Here is a 27,998-nt window from a genome sequence, read left to right on the forward strand (position 1 = left end):
GATGTCACAAAATACTCCGCTCACAGGGCCACAAACACTCTTCGTTCTTTCGCTTTCGAACTGTTCAATCTTTTTTTCTGATGCGCTGATGAACTTGATCGCGGCGTCGATTTCGTCAAAGTTCCCGCAAGCCGCCGTATCCCCGCTGCCTTGATTAGGCCTAGTGGCCCGCGGCTCGCATTCTTCTACCGCTGCTTTGCGCTTCGGTTTACGTCGACGCCCTTGGTACTTGTTCTTGCTTGCAAACTTTCGTGCTCGGAAGTCTCGCTTCTTCGAGTTATCCATGGTGAACTCGGAAAAACGTAGAAACGCACGGCAAGTGCCGATCGTCGCAAGCGCTCAGCGAGCGAGGCCGATCAGATGTAGCCAATGGCGGCCTCGGTAGCGTACCATGTGACCGGTAGAGATGCGCGAAGCGGCTGCAGCTTGGCTGCAAACCGACTTGGAAACGACTGTTTTGTGAAATTCCTCACTAAAATACGAAACTAGGGGGACGCCTGTACACTAGAAGGAGCCTTGATCTACACCACCGAACAAACCCCGATGGCGGACGTCATCGTGTTGCCGAGTGGCGGATTTTCAAAAATAGCCGTCGGATGCGTGAATTCGCGACTTCGGCAGCTACCTTCACTAGCGCAGATCGACTTTTTACCACTTTCTCGTTTGAATTCAGCTATGACCTTTGGGGAAATGATAGTTGAATGATAAAAAGTGATTTTAGAAGCAATATCTCAAAAGTGGAAATTTTCGCAAAAAACGCGATTTTTCGACCCGCATCTCCCCTTAATTCATCTGAAACTTCACAATGACTACTATAATTTTGGGGGTTTTAGAGAGATTCAGGCTCCTCAGTTCTCATTAATATTTTGTCCAATAACAACAACAACAACAAAAAACGATCCCCTAAGTTTTACACTTATTTCCTGCATATAACATGTCTTCTGAGCAGCACCTGTTCCTGGGTCTACTACTCGCCTTGAACAGTGGTGTCCGGTCCGTTCTCTGCAGAACCTGATCAAGGCTAAAGCCAAACGTCTTCTCTGCATCGGGGTCATCCACCTGGTACGGCCGCTCTTCTGCAAGTCAACGAGCAAGAAAAAGAGATGAAAGGGAAGTAAAAAAAATAAATCCTAAAGTTCGTCCATCGTAGCAGCATGAAAGAAGGCAAGCACACAGGGAAGAAATGCACTGGAGAAGAATGACCCCATGCACTTTTTTTTCTGTTTCACTATTCTTGTATGCTGCAACTAAGAATAAGTCACAACTCGACCGCCCCTCAATTCTGGCCCCATTCATTACGACAATGTGCCACTCGCATAGAAAGGAAGCAATGGGAAAGTTTAATTACCTAAAGTAACTGCCTAAGATTAGTACCATCATCATCTCTTCCTGTAGATGCGCACTTAAATGTTCTCTCAGTGATACTATCTAGTAGCTCCCGTTCATTTCAATCCCCTGAATGGTTCGCAGTTATCCATTCTATAGAGTGCATGACCCGGTTCGTTCAACATTTCAAACTCAATTATATATGTAAATTATCAGTAGTGGCATGCAAATATACACATAGTTAAAATTTCTAACAAAGAATAAAGACTTTTTCTAGCAACTTTACATTCAACTCGAAAATTCACTGCTTGAAAACATTGGATAGTATTAACTTATCTTTAAACATAAGAAATAACAATACTTATTTAGTATACCTAGGAAAATAGACCATAGGTTTGCCAGTTCACTGAAGAGTGACCAATGAGTAAGCCTGAACGAATCGGCCTGAGTGTAGTATTTTGTTAATTCCTAGTGAGGCATAAGCAAAATATATGCTAGCATGTATTTTGTGAGCAAGCCTGAGTGGGCTCTGTTAATTATTCCTTTTTTAAACCTATCCGAAAGAAGCTGCGACCAACCCGACATTAAACGAGACACGTCTTGGCCTCAAGCTTCCCCTTCCCGTCATGTTTCTGGTTTCCTTCACTTTCCTCCTGTCATTTGGCGGCATTCTGCATATGAATTACCATATTATCACAGCTTGATTAACACATGTGAGGCAGCTATATTTTATTAGTTGCATCATTCAATTAACAAAAATTTTAGCAATCGCAGCCCATTGGCAAGGTTCAAAGGGTACCTTGACATAACAGGCACAAAGGACTCCCACCGCATCCCTTACCAACAAATCCGTTGTTAGCGACGCTGTCCTTGATCCAACGTGGCGTCACGACAAATTTAGCTGTCCCAAAGGCCGAGAGAAGTTTCACCGTTCGTTGAATTCTGTCTGTCACCAGGTGCGTGCATTCCTTGGGTGACTTGGCCAGTGCGCCGCCAAGCTGAAGAACAGCCTACATTCGGGGGACACAGCAACAACTTATAAACATGAAGCTGCGACACCTAGTTAAAGTGACTGATTGATTAGACTGGTTTATTCAGTCCATAATAGCAACGCTCCTACTTTTTGGACAAGCCATAGGGGAGGACTAAAGCTTTGCAAAGCGTGAGAAAATGAATATTTAGCACAGTTTCAAGTTAATGAACTATAGCTGTCAGCATTGAACCTTCAACCAGCTACTCTTCCTTGAACGATATTTTCTGTTTTCACAGTGGAGTTATGTGATTGCAAATGTGATGCATCAAGTTTAAGATTTGCGATTTGCCTCAGGCCACAAATTGAATATGAAAGCCGTGATAAAAACACCAGGGCTTATATTCATGAAAGATTCCTATGCCATAATTATTTGTAGGACTAAATGCACTTGACCGCTGGTCGAGGCCAGGCAGTTCTTACATAAGACAACCTTTATTGAATGAGTCCCTGCTCTACAGTCACTGGAATACGTACTTTTCTCTCTGGTGGCATAACTTACTTAATTAAAGATGTTAGGGCATTAGTTCTTCATTTTGCACTCACCAAGTGGATAAACTACATAAAGAATTCATTTACAGTATACTTCCAGGATAACATTTGCCAATGTCCACACAAACTTCCATGCCACCTCAAAAACCCCAGCATTTCTGTAGCCAAATCATGTACCACAAAGTTCTTGTACTCGCCACTTGGCACCTCCATGAAAATAATTTGTTTCTAATGATGCAGCGTAATAAATGTAGCTACAAGTAGAGTGTAATCTTAAAGCCAGCAGCCAACCCCAAGTACTTTTCTTTTTTCCAACAACAGGGCTTAAAGGAAAACTACGGCGATTTTTTGACCATGTCAGGATAATGGTGCTTTTATGTAGGATAATGGTGCTTTTATGTTCCTGAGACACTCTTGTCGCACGTCTGATAGTTTAAATGCTCAAAAAGCTTGAAAATAATTTTTAATTACCGAAAAACTGTAATACCGCAACCAAAACCCAACCGAGTGCGCTTCCACGTGTCATGTAATCATTTACCCGAACCCGCCTGATTGCACATAATGCCCGCCAAATGGCACCACCTGTCTATGCCATCCCCCGCAATCACCTAAAATGCGTATGCTGTTATGGTGACTATATGGCGAATTGTGTGTGGCTCACAATGCAACACCACTTACCACCACCTATTGCATGCCCACCAACACGGAAAAGTAAGTCGCACGCTCAACCGAAGAAGCACCGGCCAAACCCACACAATCTATAGCAGACAAGCAGACACTGCAGTGGCACATCGGTTCAGTCTTTTCCGCCAAGCAAAACTCAATGTAACATGCACAATGTTGCCATTAATTCTGGCAAGCAAGGTGAGCGTGTCGAGGCGAGTTATAAAATTCTTTTGAAAACAATCTGCGAAACTCTCACGCTTGCGATTCGGCATGAATGGCACAAACGTGCAAATGAACGTACCCAGCGAATTTCATTGAGATCCATTGAGCCCGAGAATCGCCGCAGTTGGCCTTTAGGATCATTATTAGAGCAGCTGAGTGAAAAGGCTTAACAAGGTGATGTAACTAGGCATAAAACAGTAAAGCTAAGCCTAATCATTTTTCCGTTTCTGACAATAGAACACAGGATCTTCCGTAGAGCAACTGAATGACAAGGTGATGTGTTTCACAAGATGATGTGATAAGGCCTAAACCAACGGAGCTAAGCTTAACAATTTTTCTTTTCCGACAACAAAGCGCAAGACGATTAGTAGAGAAGTTGAGAGAAAAGGCTTAACAAGGTATTGCAATTAGGCAAGAAACAAAAAAGCTAAGCCTAGTAATTTTGTTGCTTCTGGTAGAGTGTACTAGAAGAAGAGAAGTGCCCGGAATGGCCGCAGCACCAATGGATTAAAAGTGAAGCCCAAACAGGGTCAATCCGCTTGTGGCGCAGGGATCGGTAGTCTGCAATGTGTCGTTGTTTTAAAAGCCGCGTGCAGCTCCACCAAAGTGGTCGAGGGATAGAATGCTCGCTTCACACTCGTAAGACCCAGGTTTGAATCGCAGATGTGAACAATGGATATTTTATTTTCTTAATTTTACTTCCACAGCTGTATTGATTGGCTTTTTTTAAAATCTGGCTGCAGTTGTTACGTATTGTTACAAAAAATCAAACAAAATATGACGGTGTGCTTTCATCGCAGGCTAGTGAAAACACACAGTCTTTCTTATTCGCCAAAATCTCGGAAACCATGCTTTAAAGTTTTCGTTAAATCCCGTGCGGTGGCCCTGCAAATACTTGCGCTCATTGCCATGTTTTTTTTCTTTACTTCATATTTCACGCGATCTTTTGTAGCAATATGTGGCAACTGAAGCTAGATTTAAAAACAAAGCCAACCAATACAGCTGTGGAAGTAAAATTAAGAAAAAAGAAAATCTATCGTCCACAGCTGCGATTCGAATTTGGGTCTTTTGAGTGGGAAGCGAGCGTTCTACCCCTCGACCACTTCGGTGGAGGTGCGCACGGCTCTTCAAACGACGACACATTGCAGACTACTGATCGCAGCGCCACAAGCGGATTGACCCTGTTTCGGCTTCAATTTTTGGAGCTCGGTCTGGGCACTCCCCTTATTCTAGTACACTCTACTTTTGGCAATAGAAAACAGGATGTTTGGTAAAGCAGCTGAATGAAAAGGAAATAAGAAAAAGAGATAAGGCGAGGCCTACACAAAGATGTGCAGAAATCAACACTTGCCTTTTTCAGATCACCATCGTCTTTCAAGCCCGTGATAAGAACTTGCGGAGCTTTGTCATCCGGAAGAGTTGTCGTTACGGTCACTGGTATGTTCTCTTCCTCTTCCGGTGCTAGTCTGCACAATAAAAATTACAGGGTTTCTAGACCTGGTTGGTGTGTTTTGGCGTGTTACGTGTACATGAACACACGAACACAGACACACTAACAAGCTCCTGCCATAAATACTGCTGAAGGTGTTGCTACGATGCAAGAACGCTCAGGTAGGCAGCATTTGCAACAAAATGAGTGCCATACGCAAAATTTCAGTGTGCCTTGAGGACAGCAAGTCATTTTGGAAGGCGGCCATTTGGTCAAAACAGCAAATTTAGTCACGCATCACTTGACACCCGCAATTTCTTCGACAGAAACAAGTTTCCTACCTCGCTCATGAGATCTGCCTCTCACTTATTTCACTGACTACCAGTTGAAAACCATTATGATGTAACAACCACAAAGAAGCTGGAATGGCAACTGTGCACTTCACACATCCGAGACATATTATGTTGAGGTGGCAGTAGCACTGAAGACTTCAAATTGTTGTACAAGATGGCTCTTTCAAACTGCAGGTGTATGCACACAAGCAAGTGAAACACCCTTTTCAAAACAGAGCCAACCTGCAAACATTCTGATGCCACTTTACAGTAGACTTACAACAAATGGAAATCTGTTAAATAGAACTACTGCCTATACGGAACTATTGCCTCTGCAATGCTTGGTTTCGGGCTTGTATTCTGCATCCATGTTCACCTCTCAGTAAATGGAACTCCTGTTAAATGGAACACATTTTTTCGGTTCCTTCAGGTTCCATTTACTGAGAGTCTACTGTATATGTATGTAGCATTTCCAAGCAAGGTATGTATTTTTTCTGCCAGAGGAGAACAAAACACGAGCGCAGTGCACCGCGAATGCACACTTTCCATAGTGTTTGACTGTACCGCAATAGCGAATTAAATTAACTAAACTGAAGGAGCTCACAATGAATGTGTTAGCTTAACGTACAGTGTTCAAACTGCTGCTGTAAAACCAAGGAGAGGACGAACCTGAGAAAAACTGACAGTCAAAGCATGCGACAAGGCAGATGCACACACATACCTTGGTCTTTTTGGAGCTGTTGATTCAGACTTGGCGGGACTCTCTTGCTTCCGCTTCTGTGCCTCCTTGAACGCCTCCGAAGCAGTAAAACGCTGCAGATGGGGGAGAGGGCAACAGTGAAATGGGTTTTCTTCTATGAAGTCGGGACACATAAAAACACCCACATGCAAAAAAAAAAAAAAAAAACTGAATATGAACCCTCAGGAGCAATAGTCGTAACATCTCACTAAAGCTGGCTAAGAACTGCTCTCTGAATGCAAGCTTACCTACCATACGTGCCCTAAAGAAGCCACAGTGAACAAGCATTGTGAAGTTAAATTATATGTAAACTTGCCCATAACAGCCATTTCACTAAAGCACAAAAATTAATGCAAGGGTTACATTTAAAGTTTCCTTATATACAAATAAGACTTTTAGACATAAGATAACGAAAAAAGTGGCCTCCATTCTGAGTTCTTTATCGTGCACCTAAATTTAAGTACACGGGCCTCAAGCCTTTTCACCTCTATCGAAAATGCGGCTGCCGTGAGCAGAATCGACCCTGTGACCTGCGAGTCAGCAGTCGTGCACCATAATCGCTAGACCACCGTGGCGGGTGCTTGGTGCAGTGGTTCTCAAATGGGGATCCACGTGAGGCCATTTCTATGATTTGCGAAACTCTCACTCGCGTTTTCCTTTAGGCATGACTGTGCCACGTATCAATGAACTGTCCAAAATGAAGTGATGTGGCACGTTACTACGCAGCTTCAGCAACAACTATGTGTACTCTCTTACATGTAGTAGTGTTATTTATTTATTTTAATCACTGCAGTTTTTATTCTATGCTGGTGGTCATATTAAATGGAGTGATTATTTAATTTTATTCGATGCTTTTGTGTTTGTTTATTGCAAATTGTTTTTTTTTTCTTTTTTCATCTTTTGAAAACTTGTACATACTTTTTGTTGTATTTTTATTGTGTTGCCACTTTGTAAATTTAAAGAATGTATATCCACTCTGCTAAAACCCTCTTTGAGGGTTGCAGTATTGATAAATAAATAAATAAACAAATAAATAAATGTAACAGTTTTGTTGGATGTTTTTTGGTAGCAATAAAAGGTGGCTGTTCCATGATCCAGTTGTGTTAATTTACCTACGTACCCCCCCCTCTTTCCCCTACACTGCGAGGGGTCCCCCGTCACTTCCACCAGTGTACAAGGGGTCCCCGACACACCCATGGCCGAGAACCCCCCTCTCACCGTTTGAGATATGCGCAAAAGGTGCACTGTAAAAACCAGAATATAGGTCTGACCAGAATATAGGTCAAACCCCCAAACTCCGAATCACTGAAAAAAAATGTTTTTTTAATCGCACAGTATTTCAGTGCATTCCTCCCTTAGTAGATACGCAACACAACCAGCTGCACTGTGGCGACATACATTTTTATTTGAACACGAATCTTATGTAGCTAGGTGAACGCCAGAAGGCCACAAAGTGCTGTCACTCAAATTAACCCGAACTTTAGTCTGAGGACGTCTGTTTTTCACTAGTTATGTCCCATAGTGGATCGTCCTCTGTTCCATCCACGTGATTTAGCATTTGCAGAAAGACGGCAATAAGCCGCCTCACTGCAAAGCCCTTCCACTTGATAAATCAGCGCACCCACGATAGCGATTCCTTGAATTGCACCCTTGTGGGCCCAGAATTGCGCGCTATCTCGAGAGGCTTCGCGCGGATGCACTCTGCTGTTACGGCTAGCGACTCTGCACGCACATCCCGGACGAATTTGGCAAGTGGCATTTCCAGTTTGGGGCGCACTACATTTAATTTACGAAACGATGCCTTTTTTTTTGGTTGCTGCAGGATGGCTCCTTCGATATCGGACACTTTTCTTCAATGCACTGAATTCCCATTGTGCCACCAGGTTGACACGCGCTTCGGCTTGCTCGGATAACTTTCTTCTTAAAACCTATCGTAAACTGCCATTGACTACCGCTCATTTCTGAAGGAAATAGAAAAAAAGAGAACACCACACTGATAGCAGATAATCGAGGCAAAATGGCCTTGCTAGAACACTGTAGGCCTTGCCTAGCCTTGCCCAACGGCACCACTGCTGATGCTCATGGTGGCAATAGAGGCTTTGAACTTAATCTGCCCATTGTTGCGAGACTTCCAATTAATTTTTTCTGCCCACGACCGATGTATATGAGACGAGAATTGACTTATCATTATGTTTTCATGAAAAACAAAAAAAAAGTTTACCTATATTCCGGTTTTTACGATAACTTCCCCATGCTTGCAAAAACACAAAGTGGCAATGTATAAAGAAGAAGAAATAAATATACGTCACCTATATGTGAGAAAGGCATCCAGTCTCAAAGAGCTACATGAAGAAAATGAACGAGTGTGTGCACACAGAAAATACGGGCACATCTGTAGGACCACATTCATTAGCGGCTGGATGCAACCGATTTGGCTATGGAGCCTTTGCTTCATTGCCACGAAATGTCATCCAAGAGAATAGTTTATTATGCATATGTTCGCTCCACCTATTTTCTTTTTGAGATGCTGAGTTGTGCCAGTCATAAACATATTACTGGGCATATTCTTTTTAATGTCTGTATTTTACTGTTATGGTGCTAAAAAATTTAAATATTTGCATCTACAGATGCAGAGTTCTGCCTTACATTTTAAATATAGGGTTCCCTTTTTTTCACCGTATTCAGTTCATTCCTCATGCACATTTCATACTCTTTAATCTTCTGCTGAAAAGTTCTACAACAAATGCACTGATTGATTTTCGTATCGTCTATGTGTATTAATGGCTACTGTGGACTACGGAAAATTCTTGAATACGAGTTGCAGCCGGAAACTCGGTGCAGTACCGTTTCACATACCTTCCAAACTTCTTCAGTGAGCTTGATGGGTACCTTCCAGGCCGCTGAAATACAGACACCGTTATCAGCCGAAACCCAAAATTATATCCAAGGTCAGACAAAAAAAAAAAAAAAAAACGGCAGGCTTCATTTCAACACTTAAACTTCATTTTACCCCTTACACATTTAATATTTGGAGAAAATTTCATCCAGATTACAGATTTATATATTATTTGTTACATCCACTTTACGTTCCTAAACAAATCTCCCTCCCTCTTTATTTTATAAATTATTAAAAAATGCATTTCTGATGTTTGTAAACAAGCATTAAAAACCCCCAGTTTACTTTCAAGAGAATACTTCACTGAAAAAGTCCTCTGCAGCTACTGAATCATGCAATGCCTGTCTTTGTGAAATTTTCTGCGTGAAATATATGTAAGCCGTTTTGCTTTCATTAGCGCTAAGCTAAGCAAACAAACATGAACAAGATGAATTCAGATCGAGTATAGTTATATTTGACTATGCATTTTTAACTGGATGAAAGGGCATCAGTTGTATCTGAATTGTAATCAAAACCAGTCAGAAAAAAAAAGGCTCCTACTTTTCATTGTGTTTAAAGGGCTCTCAGTACTGCTTGGGCTCGAGTAGGGCCTGCAGTATTTGCAAATAAATAAAAAAGTGGGCGAGCGGCCTTGCCGCTCGGTGCTCACCCATCAGGTGTGGTACCAGCCCGTAGTCCAGCCGGACATCTTCAAACTGCTGATACTTGGGTGCGGTGGGCAGCCGCAGGGCCTCGTAGTGGCCCAGCATGACGTCCTGCAGCCACTGGGTGTTCACAATGCCGATTCCCCACTCCTGGGCCTTCTGGTACTTTAGGCCCTCCTTCCTGTTCATTGGGCGAAAAGACATCGAGATGGTGAAGCCACCCCTCCTTAAGCACAAATTTCTGAATTTCTCTCTTAAGAGCTAACCGAAACAAAACTCGGGACCGCATGAAAATCACAGCATATCCAAAAAGTGTATGATGACGAGTGGGGCGAAGCATCCGTCAGTACGTCTGCGCTACCGTTCGTTCGTTCGTTCTCGTTTGCACCTGTGCAACTGTGCGACCGTCCATCAGTTTGTTTGTGCATCTGTCTGTGCATCCGTTCATCTATGCATCCGTCTGTTTGTGTGTCCGTCCAATTGTCCGTGCATCTGTCTGTCTCTCCGTCCGTGCATCCATCCGTCCATCTTGAAACACACAAAAAACTTTGCAAATTTAGTGGCAAGATTTCCCAATGTTTGTCAGACTAGATCACACAACATAGTCCTTCATTTGGATATGGTAGCTCGCTTAGCATTCAAGGGAGGGAGCAGGTCCTGGATGGACGAAAAAAGGTCAAAAAGGAAATATTATGCAAAACTTATTCTCGGGACGTTTGTACTTCTCAGAACCTACTCTCAAATTACTAATGCTAAATTTGGTTGGGAAATGAAATAAAATTGACCTTCAAAGCACCCTGGCAATGCAGCAGTAAATTGTCTCCAAAAGGAAAAAAAATTTGTCGCGAGTTTGCGCTCGTGCTACGAGCATTGCAGCAAGCCGAGCGCCAACATCCTGAGTTAGATTTGAAGCTGTTTCTTTTGTCTTTAAGTTGCACCATCTCAAAATGGCGCCATCTAAGTAGAATGGCCTGCATCACGAGTTTCCTGAACGTCATTCCCAGGTTGCTGATTGGCCCTCATTCAGCGCGCACTTCGAAAGCGCCATACAGTCGAACCTCGATATATCGAACGGCGCAGCGATCGCGAAATAGTTCGATATATCCAGAATTCGATATTAAAAAATCACAAAAAAAATGCGTCAACAGCTTGCTGAAAACGACTAACGAACCGTTCAAGCGTGGTGCAGTAAATACTCACTTGAAGATTCAAACATAGTATTTATTGTGCTGGTTTAAAATATTGAAAAAGAGTAGCCTGCTTTTTGTTGGCCATGGCGTGTTTGCCGACTGCGTTATCAATATAGTCCAGGCGATCCATAAGTGATAGGCCGGTGCCTTCAATCGCGCCGCACAAAGGTCAAGGCAGCTACGACCTCAGCTGATGTCGGGAGCGGGGCACCATCAGCGCTTGCGGGATCCACCTCGGCAGAGTATTCATTTGGCTGCTCAGCAGTAGCTTCGGCGACAATCTCCACATCCGTGAGCTCCGCCATTGTGAGCTCCGTCGTGAGTTGGGCCTGTCGCGCACCACGGCGCGCGACAGGCCCAAACAGTGCGCGATAGGCCTGTCCAACGCCTCCTCTAGAAAGATGCCTGAGGAATGGCTCGCGCTCTCAGCAAAGTTGGCCTGCTTTAACGTGGCGCCGAGAGCGCCACGTTAAAGTGGCGCTCTCGGCGCCATCGATGTGTGCAGCATTCGTAAACGCCCGCCGCTCTACCGCTACTTTCGAGAGTTGCGGGAAAGCTCGCCACCTGTGAATGGAGCGCGGGCGGATTGGGGTGGCTGAGTTCGATATATCCATTATATGTCAAACTTTGTTCGAAATAAAAAATCAATAATGCACGTGATTTCCCGCGTGATATAGGCAATAATTCGATATATCTGTGTTCGATATATTGAGGTTTGACTGTACTAAGTTTCCAATTGGCTGATATAGCCAGCGCGCTTTTCAAGAGCGTCGCTTCGCGTTTCCCATCGGCTGGTGTAATCGATGCGTCATTTTTTCCGTTCCGCGTTTGCTGCTGTAGCTGTCTGATCGTGTGCGTCAGCTTTTGCACTGGTGCGTGTTTCTTGGCACACCGCATTTCTGCTTTGCGCTGGTAGTTTTTCCACGCAATTGAGACGCCTGGAGACTCTCTACTGAAACCGTCCTCCTAATGAGCATTTGAAAGCGGTAAAAAGCGGGTGCAGAACAAGGAGGCGCCGGCTAAGAATTCAATGTCAAGACGAAAGTTTGGTGGAGCTGGTGCTAAGCGAGCTACCATATCAAAATGAAGGGCTATGTTGTGTGATCTAGTCTGGCAAACATTGTGAAATCTTGCCACTAAATATGCAAAGTCCTTTGTGTGCCTCAAGGGAAAAAAAGTACACATCTTCGCCATTGTGGTGATGGACAAGCTGAACTTGCTAAAGTAATTTGCGCAGGCTTCAATGAAATCCAAACTGGCAACTATGCATCTTGTAACCATGATGCTACTAAAAACCGGAGGATAATGTGCACGAGTTGCGTATACTTCAACCAGATGCTTACTTTTTGATGATGAGCAGAGAGTTGAGACGCGTCAAGTAGGTGGTGTACCTGGCACCGGTTGTCAGGACCATTTGCTTTAGCAGCTCTCGTTCTTCAGAGCCAAAGCCACTCGTGCAGATGATCTGTACGCAAGCAAATGAGACAGGGGTCAGCCAACCACCCGAGTGCAACAAAGTGCCCAGCACTATCGCTTCTCAACAGCTTCAACATTTCTGAAACGTTAAGCTGTGACTTAGCAACAGGTCATTCAGGCAAGGCATCCTCATTTAATAATAGTGTGCTGAAGATGAAGCACAAAAGACGGACAGAGTGGTCAAACCTGTGTCAAGTTCCTCCATGTACTTATAGTACTCAAAGGCTCAAATGAAACATCAACTTTCTTTAGTATAACGACTGGTATATGCAACTGCTCAATATAATCACGTTGTGTCGTCACGAATTTGGTCTCTGAAGATAACGCTGGCTTACATCTACCCATTTAGGTTGAAATTACACCAATGTGACATAGTAGAAACAAAAGTGCATGCATCACTCAGCCTCAAATTGTCCAGTTTCAATCCGAGTACTGCAGATTAAAAAAAAAAGAACGCCCTTTCATCTGCCAAAACTTCACGCCCAACACAGGCACTGTGAAAGCATGAGACGCAGGTTACTCATTGGGCCAGCAGAATGTGCTAGTCCATTCTATAAAAACTGCTCCTGGCATGAGGCATAAAGCAGGTTACAATGCTCAGTGAACTTGTATGACAGAACGCACCGTTATTGTTAAGACTTTATAGAAACTCACCTGAGCTCTGAAAAGCTGAGTATTATAAGCAACAGAACACAAAATTACTTTCGCACCTGGTTCTTGCAAGGCTTGTTCTCAAGGTAGGGCGATGGAAAGTGTAATGCATGCCAGGGAGGCTGCAACTTCTTTCGCGACAGCACGTCATTCAGCCAGAATACTGTGACACAGCGTTTGCTTTCACGCAATGCCTAGAACGAACAAGACAGCACCGAAAAATTGGTTCACAGAGATGCAGACATCCATGCACCAGAAAGTAATTAAACCGATGCGACTAAACAAACATGTATAAGAAAAACAATATTAAATAAAAGACGCACACAATCGCTGCCTGACAGAAGAAAATGAAACAAACGAGCCCCAAAAACACACAAACACAGATTTGCCATCGCAATGCCTTGCGCTTAGTGTTTCGAAATCCATGCTAGAGCATCGACACACAGATCACACAGCATCAACATGGTAGAAGTGGCATGTTGTTTTGATACCTTTTTCACAACCATATCACAAGCTGCATCTGGATGATTTAAAGCACAAGAAGCATGTCCTGCATTCTCAGGTAAACCATGACAGTGACTTTACAGCAGCTCCCAAATCTATATTTCTCTCTTAGGTACAAACCACCAAAAGTTTGCATTGCCACGTTTGTTACCCTTTTTTTACTTGCTCGTAGTCACAGATAAGTGCAAGCTAATTCTATTGAAAGAAAAGGAGTAAATCCCTAATTTCGTACGCACCCAAGATTCTCCAATCTTTAATTTATGCCTAGTTATTGATTCTACAGCTATAAGCAGTATGCATGCATGCACCCGAAGCTCTAGCTGACTTCACATGAAGCCTGTCTTCTGCATAGAGTATGAACGGTAACGTCTAATACTGTTCTCACAAAACGTGAAAATGAAATACACTGAAACCTCGATATAACGAATTTGGATATAACAAATTATTGTTTATAACAAAGTGAGCGACCAATAGCTTTGACATAGATAAAGTGTTACAAATAATTGTTCATAACAAATTTTCAGATACATATAACGAAGTATTTTCACGACAGATGCGAGTTTGTTGTGAGGTTTGAGTGTAAATATACTTCTTATTTGCGACAAACAAATTATGATTCATTTAGCTTTCTACAGTGAGGTGTGCCTCAAACGATGCAACTCGTTGTGGGGGTGCTGACACCCTTTGTAAAGTTGTTTGCGCCACGTGGCACACGTGTTTCACGCAGAAGCTGCATTTCAGGCTACAACTACTAGGTGCTAGGTGGCATTGTGCTCGTGAGCATTTATCGCCACTATCATCATCACGGTTAGAAAACATTAGCGCTGGCGGCGACACCTGGCGGGAAGCCTTGGTGGCGGCATGTAAGAAATAAGCTGGTCTCTTTTGGCGTGTGGCAGTAGCCTCCAGCGGTGGATATGCTGTGGACGGCACCGCGGGCCGTCTGTGGTGGGCCCACGCGGTGAGCCAGGCGTTGGCAACACCGCCTTGTTTGTCATGTTGTTGAGTGTTGTTTAATATTGTGTAAGGATGCCTTAGGGTGTTGATCACGATTGATGTTATAATAATTTGGCTGACGATATCGTCGATCAAAAAGTAATTAAATAAACGTATTGTTGTTTGGTTTGTTCCGACCGCGTCTGCTGTGTCCATTCACTCCAAGAGCATGGCGGTGGCAGTCGCCAATTTAAGACCACACATCATAAGAGCACTGCACAACAGAACAAGTGCCAACCTGCTGCACAATGGTGCTGCGCTGTGTACTACAGACGACGTGAGTACAACGAGGACTGTACACCTCCTCGACTTCGCCACCTCGACGCATGATGACCTACATGGGCAAACAAAAACAGGAAAAAGATTAATATAAGGCAATGTAGCACACAAAAATGAGAAGCATGTTCAGGAACAGCAACATGTCCCCTTCAGCGGCGACATGTACAATTGTACACACAGCTAATTTAGAGGAACATATCGCACTGTGTCTTTATTCAAATGGCTTGAAACGTGGTGTGCACATTTGTGCAGGCTTCCTCAGAGGATAAATACCGATAATTTAGCTTCTTTATACTGGTAATGCCACAGAGAATCACTTCGCTGGCAACATTACCATGTTCGAAGACCAGTTGATATGCCGTGTTGCAGGACCCACGTCAAGAGTATTTTTTTTTCTTTGCTTGAATGAATTCAACAAAAAAAAATAAGGGCACTTGTACCTGGGCCTAAAACTTCATTCATTTTATGTAAAAATTGAGATTGACTGATTAAAAAGTAAATACATACTTAATTACACGCTTATTACATTAATGACTGAAACTTTCGCAAAACAAAACATTCCTTCATTTGCTTTCTTGGAATGCAATACTGAGTGCTTTGGAATCACGCCATGCAAATTTCACACATTTGCACAGTTGATCATAATTCGCATCTGAAGGGGACATTTTAAAATGCGGTTTGAGACACATTTTAATGAAACAAACCACATTCCAGTATTAGAGCAGCATGCACAAAAATGCCGGAAAAAAAAAAGTGACAGCTAGGCCGTTTTTACATAAACAGCAGACACGACCCACGAGTCACAATGAGTTACTTGTCGTAAGTGACTGTCACGGTAACTTGTGGTATGAGTCACATGTCGTAGGTGGCCCCTACTACAAGAAAGTGGTCATGCTTAAAAATTTCATTTTCCAAGCGTGGAAGCAAAAGGGAAGGACTTCTACAGCACTCTGAGACAACTAAAGACTTTATCGTTGTAAGTGCGTTCAACTGACCCCGTAAAAATACAAACGCATCAGACAAACTGCTGAATGGCTACAAATATCAGCAACATCATATCTGTAGTTCATGGCCCAAAAATTAAGCAATGCATTGTTACACAATAAAAATTTAAAACACTGATTATTGATTGGTTTCACATCCCAGTGGCAGCTGCAACAATTGGAAGGGCCAAATAATAAAGGACCTGTAAGAGGTTGGTCCAGGACTGAATCGGCAATTCTGAAGTACTATGAATCTCACACTTGACGCGAACTCACCTTTTTCCACTTCAGTATCTCTGAGGAATCAAAGAGGTGGTCGTAATCCACAATGCAGAATACGCAACCCATCAGGCACATTTCCGTAGGCACTGGAAAAAAAAATCGAACGGTTGCTTTCAATGCCATTGAACAATACCCCACCCGCTCTCTTTTGTTTTTAGAGTTTTGCATCTCAGTACCATGACATGATTCAGAGATGTGCCTTTAGTTGGGCACGTAAAAACAGCATAGTGTTGGACATTATGATTTAAAATTGAAGCTGCAGGCTTAGCTTAGTTTAAGTGAAGTCTGATGCGGCCTAGAGGGCATTAGGCCTAAATTGGCCCCTATCGCAGACTAAACTGAATAAAACAGTTCACACACACGCATACCTAACACACTTATTGGAGCGTCAATGTATAGAATTTTGATGCAAGCCCAAAGCTACGGCTTCTTACAAATTATCTCGAGAACCTGCCAAAGTCAAAGCAATACCTGGAAGAATGAAAACTAGTCTTATGGTGATAACTCAGTGGCGAAATTCTCACCATTGGCATTCTAAATGTGAAAGCTTGCTAAGTAGCGCATAAGAATGTGATGCAATAAATTCTAGGAAAGAGCTTCTGAAGAGAAGTAGTGAAAACCCTGCAGGATGTAAAAGCATACCTTGCGTTCTTGGATCATGTCCGTAGAAGTGAACTTCAACCGGGGCATTGGAATTCATGGTAACTTCAGTACCAAAGTTCCTTGCATCATTGGCCAAATGCTGAGCCGGCGGTGGTACGGATGCACGAACTGATCGGTACGCCGGGTTCATCATGGGGCCCTCCTGACAGAGTCGGGTAAGAAAGCAGATGAAGCCTGACACAACACGTGCTAAAAAATATGCGGCGAAATGCCATATTAACTTTTCTAGTGTTACTTTTTCCAGTGTTAATCTGGCCCAATGAACCCTGTAGGAATGATAATCTGATATCAAAGAAAAATGGAGCTGTTTTAAAACGTGAGTGTTTGCATTTCCCATCAATTCGAACCATGAAACAATATGAACATTTATAAAATCTACATTTCTACACATTATTTTTTATGCCTGCTGCTTCATACAACTGATCACTCTTGGATGGCACAAAAGCTGCCATACCACAAACTAAGACGTCTGAAGAACCAACATGCTGCTTTTTACAATCTATTGTAAAAAGCAGCAAAACTTTAGACTTGTTTTTCTTGTCTAGACTTGTTTAGACTTGTTCCAAGGAAAACTTGTTTTTCTTTCACACCATCAAGAACATATAATTTTTTGTGGGCTTAAAAATGCTTATACCAGTAAGAGCTAAAAGATGCTTAAAATTTTCAGCCCGAGATGTTTGCCACAACATGTGTTACTAAACTTAACCTTAGGGTTTTAAGAAAACAAACAAAACAAAACAATATAAAAAGACTCTGAACAGCAAATATTTCAGACAAAGTAAACTCAATTCAAATGTTAAATCAGGTGAACAGAGGATTTAGCGTGACGTGGTCAATCCTTAACAAGCTACCGTATTTGCACGAATATAACGCGACCGCGAATATAACGCGAGGGGGGTACTATAGGTCTCGACGAAAAAAAAAAAAGTTTAGTACGATTATAACGCGAGGTGATGCAACTGTAAACAGCAATCAAAGAGGCTTTATTTATATTTGCAGCAGTTAGAAATGCTATTATCACTGGCTTGCCTGATCAGTCATCATCGCTGCTAGAGTCTTTGTCACTGTCGACAAAAACCGCGTCGTCGTCCGTGCCGTCCAGACTGTTCGAGAGGCAGCACTTAAGGAATGCCCGTGACACTATTGCCGACGGCAAGGCCTCCCAAGCATTGTGTATCCAGCGAGCGACCTCGCTGACTGAAGCTCGCTTCATGCGACCCGATGGAGTCAGTTGGCGATTGCTAGCCTCCAGCCACTGCTCGTACTCCCGGCGTACGAGGTCCTTAAAAGGCTTATTAATACAGACATCCAGTGGCTGGAGCTGCGACGTCATTCCTCCGGGAATGACAACAAGGTCAGTGTTGGCCTTGGCGAGCGCTTCTTTTACCTCATCGGTCAAGTGGCCTCTAAACGCGTCCAGCACAATCATAACTGGAGTGTTGAGAAGTGCGCCCGGACGTCTTCCCCACACAACACGGATCCACTCAGTCATCATGGTGCTGTCCATCCAGCCCTTATCATTGCACCTGACGTGCATCCGGTGTGGGAATGTCTCATTCTTGGGCAGAGTCTTCCTCTTAAATATGAGAAATGGCGGCAGCTTACGCCCGTCCGCCGTACACGCCAGCATCACCGTCACCCGGGTCTTTTCGTTACCCGTTGTGCGGACGCGCACCTCCTTGGTGCCGAGCTGATCGATCACATAGCCAGCCGGTATGTCCAAAAAGATCGGGGTCTCATCCGCGTTACCGATCTGGCCTAGGGGGTAGTTTTTCTCTCTCCTCATCTTGATAACGTAACGCTGAAACTCAACGAGTTTCTCTTCATACTCGGCCGGAAGTTTCTGGCAAATTGACGTCCTTCGGCGAAGCGAGAATCCCGCCCGACGCATGAACTTCTGGACCCACGAGCGACTGGCTTTGAAGGTGTCACGGGGCACGCCGGCCTCACGTGCAAGCTCCCTTGCTTTTATCTGCACAAGTTCGGCGTTCACAGGCAGAAACTGGCCACGACGTTGACGCACAAATTCCGCCAGGTCCACTTCGATTTCCGGGAAACGGCCGGTCTTAGGCCCACGGAACGCCTTGCGTGTCGGTGCGGCTTGGAATATGCGCTCTCGAAACTTCATCCAACCTCGAATGGTAGACTCCGTCACTCCGAGATGCCGTGCCGCACTTGAATTTCCCCTATTTTCGGCCAGCAGGATCGCCTGTTTTTTGAACGCGGCAGTGTATTGATTCCGTTTGTACATGATGACGGGCCAAGCGGAAGAAAGAACACAGCAACGAGCGACCGCAAGGCGTAGGAAGGCGATGCACACGTTTTTCCGAAATGATTGTTATCCACGTGTTGCCACTGGGGCTGCTGTGGCGCTAGCAGCGCTAGCGCAGATTGCGACCGCCGCAGCCTACCGTAGTGGCGCGCACGTCGCCGGCGCCCTGAGCGGCGGTGCTCCGAGACGTCCGGCGGCCGTCGGCGCCACGGTGCCTTGCCACGCGCTGTCACTGGATGCGCAAGTCAGAATAAAATGTGCTATATGGGGCGACAAAACCACGAAGTTCGTGGAATGTGCGGCGCGCCTTACAAGAACGAAGATTTAAAAGAAAAAAAAGAAAGGCTCGAAAAATTTTCGCGTTATATTTTTGCCACTTTTTGTCACGAACGCGAATATAACGCGAGGTGCCTTTTTCACTCGCATATTTTTGGAAAAAAACTCGCGTTATATTCGTGCAAATACGGTATCCACAGAGTTTTAAGCTGGTAGTTGAGAACTGCCGTGTTAGAAGTGATGCGAAGAGGCAACAGTATCTGAACTGTTCCAACAGAATATCAATTGTTTCAACAGAACAACTCAAGAGCCAACAAAACATCAATTGTTCCAAGACACGGAGGCAGGCTAGTTAGTATTTCAACCAGTACTCCAGCAAAGAAAAAAGAACATGAAGAAGTAGACATAGTTCATGTTGTAATCGTGTCATACATTACATAGAGTAACAGTACTGAGAGAAGAAGGCATGCTACTTGCCGCCTCAACAGCATCTAGCATGCTAAAAAAGTTTTTTTTTAAGTGGTGCTAAACATAGGGCAGTTCACTCACACAACTTAACCAATTCAATGACAAACAGCAGCAGTGCTTACACTTTATTACAGTAACATATAATTAATGCACCTGACATCTATATAAACAGAACGATGCATAAATGCAAAACCATCAGATAATAGGCTTCAGATAAAGTGTTGCACAAGCGAACTGCCCTGCCCTTTCGCATGACCAGTGATATTCTCTTTTCCAAGCTCGCAACGATTCCAAGGTAAGTGGTGCAAAACACAAGATGTAAACATGCATGGTTAAATACAGCGCACAGTAAAATGAGCCGCGCGTTTTTACATTCACGTGCCCAGGTGTTAGTTTTCTCGAAGAAGCATTCCAGTGCGATGTAGAAGCTCTTTATGTGCACCTATGTGCTGTGAGCTACGTAACAAAACGTAAGGTATTTAAACACTTGAAACACTTGAGAAGAAAATTGATTCTGAATGCTAGAATTTCCCCAATGCAAAAACAGCCTCACTGCTTAACAAGTACGGTCACGACGACTGATGACCAGACAGTACGGTTAGTGCAAGTTCTATTTATTGCTGGCCATCAATTCCACAGCCCATTTCATCTATGATGACAAGATGGGAGGCATAATAGGCAGACTTGATGCTTGACATTAATAAATAAAAAGAAAAAGAAAAGAATTATTGCCAAAGTACAAGCTTGTGCACACATAAAAAACACCAGGGCTGACTAGACTCTGGCCAGAACGCAGGCACCTCCAACTTTTTTTGGTACAAAAGAATTCATTGATGTGACGGGACCCCAGTTGTCAATGACCAATTTTGAGAGAGATTAATGATTTTTTAAAGCAGCCTTATACGTAGAGACATACACTATGTCCTTTATCATTCTGCGAGCAATTGCTTCACGCTGCGCACAATAAAGCTATTCTCAATGAATAGCTCACATCAAATGAAAGAAAACCAGATCACCTGGCTGTGCTGCACACAGGCAACCTCATACACTCAACTAAATAAACTTAAAATACATATCACCAATTATCACGACTACATATGCACAATGCAGCTGTTAAAATGAAAATATCAGATGCCCTCAACTTAAATATTTTTTACTTCTCAGCAAGATACAGTTAGCATTAACTGCACCATCCTTATGCAAGAAAATCACCAACCAAAAAAAAATGTGCAAGGCTACTACTGCAAAATGTTTCTGCAATACGAGTGCAAATGAAACGTGCAGGCATAGGACTGTCAGTGAAAGAAATACAATTAATAAAAGGGTCAGTAACAGAAGAGCATTCCAAGTGTACTTCGCGAACTTGTGCAAACATTTATGTGCCGTTAAAATGTGCATTGGTGCCAGTAGGCTCTCATTAAATGGAACCTGTAGAAACCATGAAAATATGTTCTACTTAGCAGGAGTTCTGTTCAATGAGAGATGAATAAAGCTGTAAACTACAAGTAGGAAATCAATCATGTTAGAGACATTTGTTCCATTTAAGCAACAGTTTCGCTTAATAGATTTCTGTTAGCTGAGAGTGATCTGTATTTCCAATAATTCTGTGTAACACTTATACAAGGACGAGAGTGTGTGTAGCCGTTGAGTACAGTCGAATCTCATTAATTCGAACATGCTTAATTCCAACTTCCAGTTAATTTGAACTCGCGCCGTAGTCCCGTCAAAGCTATGTGTATTCTAATAGGCGAAAATGCCCTGTGATTCAAACGCACAAGCACTTACGACGGTTAATTCGAACACACCGCACTGCGAAAATGCCCTCAGTACCACATCCAATCCCACGACGGCACCTCCGACACTTCAATGCTGCGCACGCAGAAGGAAAAGACAAAAAGGAAAGAAAAGGTTGCGGCAGAGTGTTTTCTTTCCCCCAAATGCCGATCTGCGACGCACCTGTGTCCCGCTACTCCCTTTTCTGTTCCTGCCACATAGAGACCTTTCTCCTCTCAACGTCGCGCACGAAAAGACAGAGGGGAAAAAAGGGGAAAGAAAGCTGTCGTGGAGTGTTAGCTCGCTGATCATGACGTGCCGGTGCCATGCTTCCCCTTTCCCGTCCCTACCAAGCAACGTAGAGACTCTTGTCCTTTCAGAACCGCGTGCGAATAGAAAAAAAGAAAGAAAAAAAAAACTGCCGTGGAGTGTTGGTTCTCTCTTAAATGCCGATCCCATCCTCCCCCCGCGTGGAGACGCTCCTCCTTTCTCGTCATGTGCTGGCCATGCTGCGGCTGCAGAGCAGAGGGTAGCAGCAAAGACGCAGTCGTTGCTGTCGTCTTTAGAGAGTGTGGGCGCTGGAATTAGCCGCGCGCTACTTCTCTTGTCAGGAGAATGCTAAAGCTGAAGTTAAAATGCTTTGCCAACCGCATGCGAAATTGATTGATTTGCTGCAAGGCAATCGTGTGCAGACATGCATCACTGAATACTTCAATTAATGACGAATGTCCTGTGATTTGTGAACGAATGTACGTCTTTTGAAGCTTCCCTCTCATGTGTTAGCTCAACGCACATGCACTCCTGCATGGTGAGCCCTCCGTTCATTTAGCTTTCACTAATTCGAAACTCTTTTAATTCGAACAAATTTTCGGCCTCCTTCGAGTTCGAATTATCAAGATTCGACTGTACTATGTTATAAGTTTACAAATACACATCACTAAGACAAAAGCCTCGGAGGTGCTCCGTTTCGCGAGGTCCTGGTGCGAGCAGGATACAGCTACCACAGATTTTCCAAATTACACACAAACATGGCTAACTAGTATATCTCCCGCAATGTGTACAGAGTGAACCACATTTAGGGGAAATACCAGTTGATTCCGCAACAGTACAACTTCGATATTTATTCTGCTTCTTGGAGGAAACGTTTCTCATATAATATCTATGTTGATGAACGAAAAGGCTGTTTTCGAAATTTCATGCTAATCATTACTCGCTTTGAGCTCTTGAATATTAATTGATGTTTTTCTCCTACATGTGGCCAGGATGTACAGCCGCCCATTTTATTAAACTGAACGTGTGAGCTTTGACTGCTTGGCTGATCTGTGCGAAATAATGAAGCACGGCGCTGAAATTAACGATAATATGTGCGTGCACCCGATGAACAGTAATACGTGGTTGTTTTCCGCCACAGTGTTGCGGTGACCGGACAGCAGGATGCCAGCAATTAGCGCGTATTGACTAGGGGGTTGACGCTCGCGCACTCAGGTTAAAAAAAAATGGGCAGGTGTACAATAAGAATGAGCGGTCTCGTGTAACATGCAAGTTAGGCAGGCTCCCAATGTTTGAACAACCTTTTGACAGAGCCAAAAAAAAAGGGGAGTGTGTTCTGCTGAGGATTTTGAGAAAATAATCACACTACACAAGACTACGGACAGGTCTCCGACTCAACAAATCAAAGGCATGGGCAGCACACGACCATAGTGCTACCTCATCACACAATGAATAACATGCAAATGCAATATGTATTAATGCAAATGCAATATGTATGTTGACAAGACTCATCAATGTACAAAACGACAGGCAAGAAAGTTTTGTTTGAATCCCCCGAATACTCTAGCATCGTTGCATGGCAATGCTTATGGGTGATATTTTTGCAAGACAGCTATAAAAAAATACGGTAATAGCAGTTTTCTTGCTCATTTTTTAATGTGGTGCAACTTTACCTATTTTAGTCTACAATTGCTCGGCCATGTTGCAGCATTCTGTAGCACTACAAAAACTGCTTTAGATTGTCGAAAGTGATGTGAATGGCTGTTAGTGTTTTTCTGGTATGCCGAGAACTCAGTTCTCAATCTCCTAATGTCAGCATTATCTAAGCAGTGTGGTACACAGACCTACAGTAAGCCCTAATTACAACGAAGTTGCTTTGTTGAAATTATCGCTTTTAACGAAGTGTCACGCAGTCCCAACCCCAATACATGTATTTTAAACCGGATCACTCGAAGCATGTCGATAGCTCGCTCCGCTCGGAGTGAAGTAACAAGTTGCTGATCCGTACTTACGGCAGAGCGGGCGAGAGATCGCCCATGCCGCCGAAGTGTCTGCATGCTTTCTTCATCCACGTCTCGCAGCGAGTGGCCTTTTCTGCACTGAGCGAGCAATGTGCATGCTAGCGTCACTAGGCTAAACTGCGCCAGTGCAGATAGGTTCAGACGACGGGAGAGTCTCCACGGCGCGAATACTGCCCTCCTCCTTCGCGCCCTACTCCGGTACTATCCGCTACGCATGCACTTGAAACATGCCAGCTGCTTCCCGCCGCTACAGCACTGGTGACGACGGTGGTGTCACGTGACCAGTATGGAGCCTTTGCGAGGCGTGCTTCCTTGGTTTTTTCCATCCGTGGTTGGAAGACACAAGTGTGCATGTGTTGTGCAAAGTCTGTGCGAACGCCTGACGTTGTGTGTGCCCATCATGAGTGCTTTTAGTTGCCGTCAAGTGAGCATGGCACCTGCCTGCACGAAAGCGTCTGACATTAGAGCAGAAAGTTCAGCTGATACTTCAGGAGGCAAAAGGAGGCCAGCAGATTTCTGAAATAGCAAGACGATTCAGAATACCGCATTCAACATTACCAACTGTTCTGAAAAATAAAGATGCCGTAATGGATGGCTTCGAGAAGAGTTTCTCAGTTAAACGAAAGCACAACCATAATTCTATGTATCCTGAAGTGGAAAGAGCCTTCTCGAATGGCTGAAAAAGGGCAAAGCAAAGGCGTGTGCTTTTTGTTATCGACAACTGCCCCAGCCATGGCAGGATTGAAAATTTGCAAGCGATCATTTTCGAATTTCCACCAGAAAATATGACCAAAATATTGCAGCCCATGGACCAAGAAATTATTGCGACAACACAAAAGTTATGCAGAAAAAGCCTTTACAACGAATGCTCGTCGCGTATGATGACAACAAGGGATACAGAAGTGCACCTACTATGCCATTCATGGAAATAACTGGCATCTGTAAAGATCGCAAACTGCTTTGCACACGCCCGATTTTCCCGATTGCACGCAGAAGATGCTGATGATGACTGGGAGGACTGCGACGATCTCTTTGAAGCTGTGAACAGCATCGTTGGCAGAGATCTGGAGGGCAACTGCGAATCGTTTGCGATGACTGACGCAGATGTACTCGTCGTTGCCCCAGCTACTAATGCCGAAATAGCAGACTTGCTTGGAGGCCCCGAGGAAAAAGATGAGCCGCTAGACGAACAGCCTCGCGAAATAACAACAGCGGCACAAATGCATGAGAGCCTTCGTTTGTTGTGAAATAGAGCGTAGTGCACGGGCAGTGACCACGACCTCATAATTTGGCTGAACAAACTGGAGCAGGCACTCCTCGCGCCCTGCCGAAATACCCAAAAAGGCCAGCTCACTTGACTTTTTTGTGCGTGAATAAAGGCTTGTTTCACTTAGTACCACTTATGTGAAGTTCTAATAGCTAATTTAGCTGTACTCGCTGAGCTTCTATTTTACGGGGCAGTCACGTATATCGAATTACCACTTATATCAAATTTTTTTCGCCGTCGGACTGACTTCATTATAACAATGATTTACTGTACTGTGTGTCTTCTTAGAGCGATGAAAGACAAACTTACAGTTTACATGTAAGCTACAAAATGCAAAACCACAATGGGGCAGCACGCCGGTCCGTTTTGGGTTAAAAAGGAGATGCCGAGGTGCAGCATTTATGTGTCATGTCCCAGTGATAACTCTGTTGAATGGCAAGCAGTTCATGTAGAAAATGTTCAGAAAAATAATACGGTGATAAAGAATAATGGAGATCTAATAAAGAATGCAAGGTTAGTTATACATATCCCCTTCGGGAACGAATTACAGCAGCCGCGGCCGCTGTGTTCGCAGCAGAACCCCCCACTGGGGGCTGCCGCGAACACAGCGGACTGTTGAATGGTAAGCAGTTCATGTAGAAAATGTTCAAAAAATATTACGGTGATAAAGAATAATGAAGATCTGATAAAGAATGCGAGGTTAGTTTATACATATCCCCTTCGAGCATTAATTATCATACACTGTCTGGAAATGCCTCAAATTTGCATGGCATGATTTTGAGGCACTCAGTATTACATTTGAAGAACAAAAATGAAGAATGGCATTGTTTTCTGTGCTTTTGAGTAATTGATGTTAATTAGCATGTAATTAAATATCTAATTGTTCTGTGGTCAGTCACCTTCAATCCTTGCATTAAAAAAATCAAATATTGGGCCCAAATACATTCGGAATACGATTTCTGGTTGGAATCATTAGGAACAAAGAAAAAAAAAAAAAACTTAGTGCTGGTTGTGAAATGTGCCACATTGAACGATCGTCGAACACTGTAGTGTCTTCAGCAAAGTAATCATTTGCAACAATACACAGCCCAAAGAAATTAAGTGACTGCTGTTTGTCAACTCAAAAAGCATGCCGAAATGCGCACTGATTTGCAAGCCATTTAGAAAACATGCTGTGCGTGACATCTTTCCGAATTTCACACGTACAACACACCGCCGCCGAAAGAGATATATCTGCTTGTCGTCTTTTTGACAAAGCCCTAAGCCTGTGTTTCTCAAAAAGTAATAGATAAGTTTGGTAGTGCTTCTCAAGACAGATAAAATGATTATTTGGCTGATTGATTATGCACCACTTCTTAAAAAAAAAAAAGAGCGAGAGATAAAGATAAAAGAACAAAGGAACGTGCCAGAACAGCGACATGAGATGGAGTCATATTTACAACAAGGTCGCTTGGCTTAATTCACACACACAATAAAATAAACAGCCCAGAATGGAAGAAATAATTTAAACTTCTGAAAAAAAAAAAACCTTCACTCCTGCAAAAAAATTGTCGAGTTGAAGCTTTTTTTTGTTTTGTTTCAGACGACTCTGCCATTTATAAATTTCAATCCCTGGGATTCAAGTGAAAACACCTGTTATGCTGGGTTTCTGCGCTGAGTTGAGTTACACTGTGGCTTTCAACTGCTACCGTACACATTGACGCTGGCTCAGTCGTTTGTGACTCAACAGTCGAAGCCTTTCTGCAACCATGCGCCATCTCATCTTTGCCTTTGTGCACCTCCAGATTAATTCATCCTGATGTTTGATCTCCTATTATTTCATTAAGAAGCTGCACTTCACTTTTTGTTAATTTCCATCTGTGCCGCATTGTGAACAAATGAAATCATCAATCAACGAGAAGTAAGGTCTTGCGTTCTTGATTCCAGGGTGCTCACAGAATCCACACAATAACTGTGCAGTTGGCGAGTGCTTCTCGCTGAGGTAGTAAGCAATGTGTCTACAAGCTGCTGATGTGAACCTGTGTAAAGGCCTATCTTTCACATTGATACAAATAAAAATCGCAAGCAAAAAACGTAATTGAGGTCACATTGATACAAATAAAAATCGCAAGCAAAAAAACGTAATTGAGGTTAAGTCGTACTTCAGACCTTGATTGCCTTCCATAGAAATTGAAGCAAGCATTCTCGTTTTGGCATGCAATGTTCTGGCTCTTTTACTGATCACAGACATGTAGTCACGAAACGTGAATCTGAGAGAAGATGTAGCATGCGTTTAGTACTTGCAGCCAAAATGTGGCTTGCGGGTTTTTTTTGCGTGCTTTCAATTAAAAGAAAACAAAAAACACAAAACATTCAAGATGCTCTGTAAGTGACTTGCGAGCAGGTCCCCGACTTCTAATCAGGGACCCTAGAAAAACTTGCATCACGATGCGTCTTCAGTCGACAAACATGCAGCTTGTCCAACTTCTGCGAGCAGTCCGAGAGGACGCGGCCTCGCGAATCGTGCACCAACCCTAATGTGCTGCTGCTGCTGTTCCTCGCTGCTTGGCGTGGGGAGACGCACGACGCCGTGACCCAGTGCGTCGGACGCCAAGTCCCCGGGTCCTCTGGAGACGCCTTGGAGACGCGTGTTAAGCAGGTTTGCCAGAGCAGTTTTGGTCTTGGGTGTGACCTGTGCAGGGTTGGGACCTGCGGCCACCGCAGCTGCTGCTGCTGCTGCTGCTGCCGCCGCTGCGGCTTGCTGTTGTTGCTGCTGTTGCAGTGTGGCCGCGGCTACTGCAGCCGCGGCCGCTGTGTTCGCGGCAGAACCCCCCACTGGGGGCTGTGGACCACCCACAAAAGGCACCTGACA

The 27,998-nt window shown here is 43.8% G+C and overlaps 1 protein-coding gene across 3 annotated transcripts in view; it reads right to left on the reverse strand.

The window, feature by feature from the left end:
* The window catches only part of LOC119173067 (uncharacterized), a 63,752-nt gene that overhangs the window by 8,023 nt on the left and 27,731 nt on the right, over window positions 1-27,998 (reverse strand). For 2 of the 3 annotated variants that reach the window (XM_075889879.1, XM_075889878.1), the window contains exons 12-23: window positions 27,660-27,992; window positions 16,780-16,942; window positions 16,132-16,223; window positions 14,832-14,927; window positions 13,153-13,287; window positions 12,310-12,431; window positions 9,782-9,957; window positions 9,093-9,136; window positions 6,219-6,310; window positions 5,088-5,202; window positions 2,168-2,336; window positions 976-1,076 (exon numbers count right to left, since the gene is read on the reverse strand). In XM_075889879.1, the coding sequence (XP_075745994.1) occupies window positions 976-1,076; window positions 2,168-2,336; window positions 5,088-5,202; window positions 6,219-6,310; window positions 9,093-9,136; window positions 9,782-9,957; window positions 12,310-12,431; window positions 13,153-13,287; window positions 14,832-14,927; window positions 16,132-16,223; window positions 16,780-16,942; window positions 27,660-27,992 (1,638 nt within the window). The remainder of the gene's footprint in view (window positions 1-975; window positions 1,077-2,167; window positions 2,337-5,087; window positions 5,203-6,218; window positions 6,311-9,092; window positions 9,137-9,781; window positions 9,958-12,309; window positions 12,432-13,152; window positions 13,288-14,831; window positions 14,928-16,131; window positions 16,224-16,779; window positions 16,943-27,659; window positions 27,993-27,998) is intronic. The other variant, XM_037424153.2, reaches the window with a different exon arrangement.

Source organism: Rhipicephalus microplus, chromosome 3 (genome assembly GCF_043290135.1).
Source record: "Rhipicephalus microplus isolate Deutch F79 chromosome 3, USDA_Rmic, whole genome shotgun sequence".
Taxonomy (NCBI): Eukaryota; Metazoa; Arthropoda; class Arachnida; order Ixodida; family Ixodidae; genus Rhipicephalus; species Rhipicephalus microplus.